Raw genomic sequence first — 7,251 nt, 5'->3', positions numbered from 1 at the left:
CACCCTCGCTTTGATTTTTCAGGAAGTTTTTTTTTTTTTCATTTTTTCTCAAAAATTTTTCAAACCGGTCTAAATTATCTTTCCTAAACGTCGCGTGATTAGAAAAGAATTCCATTCATTTTAACCATCCTCTGTTGATTGGCCGATCCCCTGATTGGGTATGTGCCATACCTAAAGGCGCAACAACAACAACAACATCTTTTGTTCGGAAATCTATCTGTTCGACGTCGCAATGGACGACACGACCCCGGTGAGCCGCAAGCCAGTTTCGCCGCCATCTTCGCCACCTCGCGCGCTGCCTTCCGGCAAGGAAAGCAAAGAGTCGGTGAGTTTCAGCGCTGACTTTGTCGTAGACGTGTAGCGCCATGTCTATAGACCTTTTTGGTAGCCTCTAGTGACTCCTTTTGACTCCTACACAGCCTCCGCCGCGGGTACACTTGGCCGTCGATTTCGATACGGGAACGACACCTGGCCTTCGCACTTTTCGATAAATTAAGAAGCCAAGCCGGAAATAGCTTTACGTGCAGTCTGGCGCCTTTCTAAGAATCTAAGCGAAGCTGTATCTCTCTTCATGATGTAAAGGCACTGCATCCCACTTGCACTTAGAAGCCCGCAGTTCAAACCCTATTTACTGACAACTGAAGATTACTGAGGGTAACTTATGAGTCCGGACCTAACCAAATCCTGTAACTTTCGCCTTTTCGCAGCAAAAAAAATTAGCAGTGGCTTAGCTCAGATATGCCAGGATATACGTAGCGTGAGCTAAGGTTCAGCTGGTTATACCTAGGTTTCCTGGTTGTCTAGGATTAGGTCATTATCATGCTCACTGCTGCTAAAGCCATTTCTAGTCCAGTCCAGTCCAGTCCAGCTCGGTCCAGTTCAGCCCAGTCACTGCTCCTCGCGCATCTGTCTAGAAGCTACGCGAAACGGCTATCAAGCGGCTCCTGCGCAGCGTCAGATTTGGCTACTGTGCAACCGAGGCGCATAGGTAGGCATTCTACGGCGCCAGTGCTTCTGCCGCGGCTATGACGTCACTCGTCTGGAATGCGCTGACCGGCGAGTGTGCAGACCCAATTGTCTACACACCCGTACTCCAATTGGACCGGATTCCCCATACAATCCAATTTAATCCAATCCAATTCAACCCAATCCATTCCAATCCAATCCAATCCAATGCTCCTCGCGCTTGCGCAGCACGGCCCTTCAAGGTCCACGCGAAACTGCTCAACCTCGGCCAGTGTAGCTTACGCTACAAAAGTAAATTTTAGAATTGATAAGAGGCTCTCGAGGCAGTTATTCCTGCATTTGCCGCCGTAGAGGAGCAATGCTCCAATTAGGTTTCATCACATCGCGCATATGCGCCGCTCTTCGTGTGCTTACCATGCACCAGGTAGCATCGTGCGATTGGAACACCTGCTCAACGCGCAGATTTGTTGAAAGTTTTCTCTTAGCTCTCCGTCATTTGCAAAGCAGGACAGCAGAACGCGAGGTAATCCGTGCCGTTTTTTTTCAGGCCTGTTGTTGGTCGTTACAAGTACGCTTGTTTAGATTTCAGTCACTTGTGACGGCTTCTTAAACATTTATTCCTGATAAAGTTCCACGCCTCGTATTTCGAGCTCACTGTTATTGATATCTCGCAGCAGTTCTGTACGATATACAGCCCTATCGGCTTTCTGCATTCTCACCTCATATATCGTAACACACCGAGCAGAGATTTTCTATTGCATTTTTGACAAGAGATATCTTTCGACGCTGCCGTGAATGTTGTTTGCAGGTGTCTCAGTAAACGCGCTTTAGCGACGCATTTCTAAAGCAGCCGCGGGTCGTTATGGCCGGCTTTTGATGGTCGCTCCTAGAGGCATTTTTTAACCTGAGTTGGCGCAGATGACTGCGTGCAGTGTCGTCATGCACAGCAGTGCAGAGTGCTATTGGGGTTATATTCTAGCAGAAAAAAAAAAAAACATTGCTTGCAGCAGTGCAGTCATAAGAGTAAAAGAAAAATTGTAGCGTTATCGAGCCCGTTCCCTGCTGTGGTTTTCCGTTTGCACCTATTCGAGACTAATAGTTATGTAGTACAAGGACACTCTTTGCCGCTGCTTGAGATTTACCAAAGTGCGCATATTTCTTGATGCGACCGTAACGCCTCTAATGAAGTACAATCATTCTGGAAATCGGCGTATGACTTGGAGGTGTTTCTATTCGTCGGCTCTGCAACTTTCTCCCAATGTCCTTGCGGCGTACGGGCACAATGCCATTGCTAGCGATACACTGCGATATAAGTCCTTCTGATGCTCTTAAATTTTCTTGCGCGGCACTCACGCCTCGCGGCACACCGGTTACATTTGCCAATGTCATACCTCCTTTCCGGTGCTCGCTGACATGTCACGACGATGTCCATACCACGACCGGCTATATTTTGTACGACCTGCGCACGCTGCCGCTCCCCAGATCGCGCAATTTGTTTTTGCTAGTCTTATTTTTTTAGTTCTCCGGAGCGATACTGCAAGCCACGGCGCTGCGTTTGATCCTCAAGTCGCGGCACGGTCGCATTGACTTGCATAGGAATTGTGCTAGGGAACTGCGCGGGCCCGGGACTGCGGATAGCCCGAGTCCGGCTCTGACCGCATGCCGGGTTCGGACGTTGTGGCAGGCATTTTGTCGGGCTCGGGCCGGGCTCGAGCTTGAACAATTTTTTTTTCTGGTCGTGCCGGCGTGAGCCGGCCCGCGCCGGTTCGCAGTGCCTGAGGCCCGGCACTCGCGTGCCGCAAATTTCAAATTGTTGATAACAAAAAGTTTGCTGATTTACCCTTTAGGTTAAATGAACACAAAGAAAAGCGAATGAAAGCAAAAGCGAACGGAACTTCAGCGCGGCGGGCTACATTATGCAAGCAAGACAGGCCTGTCTGTCTTGCTAGCATAATGAATCTGTCTGAAGAATAAATGCGACGCATCTCTTGCTCTGAGGCATGTCCCTCCTGCGTCGGCGTCGGCGTCGGCGGCGTCCGCACGCCACCTGCGCATGCGCGACTCTCCTCCGCTCTTCTCTCCGACAGCTGTGCGCAACACTCTCACTCCGTCTCATTATCATAAACAACAGCTGCGTGCGCGCGCTTCGCTCGCTTCGCTCCGCTCTCTTCGCGCAAGTGCGCGCATGCGCGACTCTCCTCCGCTGTCTCCTCTCCTTCAGGCGCTTGAATATAAAGCGGGTAGCGCGCTGCGGCGGTTCAGTCAGCGCTCGCTCTCGTTCGACTTCGCGTCGCAACACGTTTCACCCGATTTAGAGAATCAACCCAACGGAAACACCAATTGAACCCCCCGATGCGTCGCATCACACCAGAGTTCCCTCGCGGGAAGATGGGCGTAATTTTCTCCACAAAAGCATATTGAAGGAGAGTTTTTCTGTGAAATTCATTGAATGGATCAACGAAATGTGGAATATCTGTTCAATAAATGTGTAAATAAAGAAGGTTATCCCCTTTTCTCAAAATCCTTTAAATGATCCCCAGTGTACGTGCGTCGCAAGAGAAGCGCGCATTCGCCCAGATTATTGAAAATACATACTCTAACTCGGGAAATTTTGGTTGTACGACGCTCAGTACAAGTTTAATAGAAATTTAAATCCACTTGTAGTATGCTTAAGTTTCTAGGTTGAAGACCGCAATTTTTTTTTTCGGGCTCATGTTTTCGACTAGGGCTGATATTTAAAAACAGACTGGTTGGCTCAGTCTTATTGTATTACATTCTGTCAAGCTCGGGCCAGATCACGGTCATATTTTATAAATTTGTCGGGCTCGGGCCGTCTCTCCCGTGTCACGCCGGGCCTAGAAATTGTAATTGCAACACGTACGCGTGCACTGCTCTATATGAATTTTGCGTGGTCGTGTTATTTCACCTTTTTGACAACACCTTTAACCACTTTTTTTACAATGCTGTTTTTTTTTAAAACCGCAGCGCGTCATCGCGCTTGTTGTCGACAATGACGCACTGCTGCGTTCCGTTATGCCAGGGGCCGGCCACCTGCGGCCCTCGCATGCGGCCCAGTTGTCAGAACCGTACGCACCTCCCCCTGTTCTTAATTCTTATATGAGGGTCGACGCGCCAGTTTTGACCTCAAATGGCCCGGGTGATAGACGGGAGACAGCAACAGAGAATTGATCGCTTCCCCATCTTCACATTTAGCCAGATTATTGTCAAGTAGTATTGTCAATTCGCTGAATTTTTTCTCTTTGGCTGCAACCCCCCCCCCCCCCTTTCCGATTTGCCGTGCGGCCCCCCACCGTATCGGATTTATGCAACACGGCCATCCACCTCAAGAGGTCGCGACCCCTGCGTTTTGCAAATCGTGCAGCCGTTCCGCTAAAGCAATTTCCTTTCACGTGTTCCTGTTGACCAACAATTTATCGACGAAATAATGACCACTTTCCCGAAGACCGTTTTAATCTTTGTAATGTAAATGTTCCGAGTCGTTTTTTTACTACTTTCTCAAGAAGGCAACATTTTACTGCATAATGCCGTCCACGTCCACGTTTCGTAATGTAAACTTACGATGTAATTATGCTCACTGATATCTAAAACGTTTTTCCGTAAAGAGACTAGCCGAACGGAATATTCCCTCATAAGCTTGAAAAAAAAAAAAAAAAAACGGAGTAGAAGTCTATCATAACCACAGTTGCGAGTGCTGTTGACAGCAAAAATACATTTGTACGAGACTTGGATGCATAACTAATATACATCGAAAATCGCGCGCCACTTTCGCTATGTTTACGTTATCTTAAACGTGGAACTTCGCAGACCGTATGGAAACCACGACGGGCCGCGCGTAAACACGCGGAGCTGAGGATAGGGTGCCTCGATGCGCGCCCGCTCCGCTGAGGGTGAGGACAACCGCGTCGTCTGCTAGCGCGACCGCCATTTTCTTGCATCCGCTAGGCGCGGGGCGCGCGTTTGCTGCGTGACGCGCCTTGATAGTGCTGGTCTCGCTAACAGTGTGGGCTTGATTTGGCTTTACTTTTGATATACATTCTTTTTCTAGCGTAGATGAACAGAAGAGTAAGGTTTTGGTGAAGGATTCTCTATTTTGAGGTGATAAGCGAAGGTATGGTGAATGCCTTTCTTTTTTTACGATAGGTGACACGGCGGAAAACTTCACGCCGTCGTGTCATACCGGCGCCGTGAACTTGCTGTCGTTGCGTTTGTATATAAACATAGCAGAAAGTAGGCGGAGTACACGAAGGAAGGGAACTGCTGCATATTCAAGTGTGAATGTCCGGCACGCTTACAGCCACTGAAACTATTATTCGGTACTTACTACTTACATATATAGGATTGCCTGGCGGCAAAGTGTGTCATGCATGCACTGTGCAATCTGAACGTGATTGATTGATTGGTGAGGTTTAAAGCGCCTACGCTACATAGGTGATGAGGCGCCGTAGTGGAGGGCTACGGATTAATTTTGACCACCTAGGAATCTTTAACATGCGCCGAAATCTCGAACAAACGGGCGTTTTGTATTTTCGTCTCCACCAGAAAAGCGGCCGCCGCGGTCGAGAATCGAACCAGCGTCCTTGGGCTGCAATCTAAACATAAAGGCTTACACGGATGTAGGAAAATCATTTAATACCTTGAAGCAAAAATACACTATGCACAAAGTGATGAACGACATCCTCCACTGCTGATACATAATACATTATGTACAAAATGATACAAACACACTTCGCTGCAGTTATAATACAGGTAATGATGATTACGCTCGAATGTTTTCGAACTTGCTCTTTGAGGTTTTGAATTGCGTTCTCAGCATGTGTGTGATGTTCTTGAAGTGCGGTGTATCTTCTTTCCAGGTCTGCCAACTGCTTTTTCAACTCAGCTCAATCCCTTTGTGTCTCACTAGCTGTGAGAGTTTTATTTGTCGAGTTTGGAATTTCGACATTCAAAGCTTCGACACCTGGGCTGTTGAGTTGGAGGTTTTCCGATGACGTCTCTTGTGATACCGTCTCTTGTGATACCGATGGCGTCTCTTGTGAGTTGACTCGGGGAGGATTTCCGCTGTCTGATGATGCGTGAAGTTTTTCAGCGGGGTTGTCCACCTCTTCATTGTTGGATGTGGGCTCAGGCTGCATTCTGTCTCCGGGTGGCTTTCGCTGCTTTGGACCGATTTTAAAGTAATGTACGCACTTATATGAAAACACGCAGTGAATGAAATGGTAAATGCCGACCTCTGATTGGGAAAGGCGTTAGCACAGCATTTGGCTTCAGCTCCTTCCATCCATCTGCACGGATTTGTTCAAAACAGGATCCTTCAAAGTGAGCCTGCACGCTAAATTGTCAATATAGGTGCCTTTTGCTCCCAAGAAATAAGAATAAATGACGTGAAATCAAGCCAATCAAAAAAACCGGCATCCACGCGTATCGGCTCACATCCCCACATGATTCACATAATAGAGGTGTAATTAACACATTTCTTTTCACCTCCATGCGCTACTTTTATGGCATGATAAGCGACAATAAATGTCTTAAATATTATAATTTTTGCGCACAACAAGATTTATAACAGACCTTAAGTTGAGACAACACGGAGAAACACGAGCATAACGTGTCGCATGCAGTTTTACGCTTTGGGATATATCATTCACACTGCCAAAAAATGGGCTTTTGGTGAAGTAAGCGTGATGCGCCGGGGTGACGCTTCGGGACTGAGAAAGGTCGCACACCTTTTTACAACGAGCACCTTATTTCGTAATACAAAGTGAAATGACTAAAGATGCAAAGCGCCACACGTTTTATATCGGCCCCCCGCTTTAAGAGGCCACGTCCGTTTGCATCGATCAAAATATAAAAATACCGCAAAAGCATGATGAAACCTCCAACATAAACACGTAAAACCGTGCGTCTGGTATCGAGAAACAGCCACACAGACAAGCTTACAATAGCCCCAAATAGATTTTGCACTGCTTGGAAGCCGGGTACTTGCACTGCATATGCAGGAATGCTTCGCCGGCTGCCACTTGTCCCGCTTGATCTTCACCGTCCACAGAAGCCGCCTTTTTGGGTCTCTAGGAAACGAAACATGCTCCAGAGATTTTTAGCGCTGCTAGAACACAAGAGAACGCAGCACCCAGACATTCTGCAAAGAGACTTTGTGAAGAGCGCCGCTTTTCGCGCGCCTAGCGCGGGAGTCGGCGGGGGCGGGATGCAAGAAAATGGCGGCGGCGCCTCCCGAGAACCGGTCTTGGCGGCGGCGACCCCTTCAAA

The 7,251-nt window shown here is 48.0% G+C and overlaps 1 protein-coding gene across 1 annotated transcript in view; it reads left to right on the top strand.

Moving 5' to 3' along the window:
• Positions 1 to 232: 232 nt before the first annotated feature.
• The window catches only part of LOC144154792 (uncharacterized), a gene marked incomplete at its 3' end in the record, with an annotated part of 31,508 nt that continues 24,489 nt past the window's right edge, over positions 233 to 7,251 (top strand). The window contains exon 1 of the mRNA XM_077685894.1: positions 233 to 325. Within this exon, the coding sequence (XP_077542020.1) occupies positions 233 to 325 (93 nt within the window). The remainder of the gene's footprint in view (positions 326 to 7,251) is intronic.

Source organism: Haemaphysalis longicornis, unplaced genomic scaffold (assembly GCF_048455015.1).
Source record: "Haemaphysalis longicornis isolate Haplotype H1 unplaced genomic scaffold, Haemaphysalis longicornis Haplotype H1 scaffold_921, whole genome shotgun sequence".
Taxonomy (NCBI): domain Eukaryota; kingdom Metazoa; phylum Arthropoda; class Arachnida; order Ixodida; family Ixodidae; genus Haemaphysalis; species Haemaphysalis longicornis.
The sequence above is the reverse complement of the archived record's forward strand: the minus strand, read 5'-3'. Positions and strand labels throughout refer to the sequence as shown.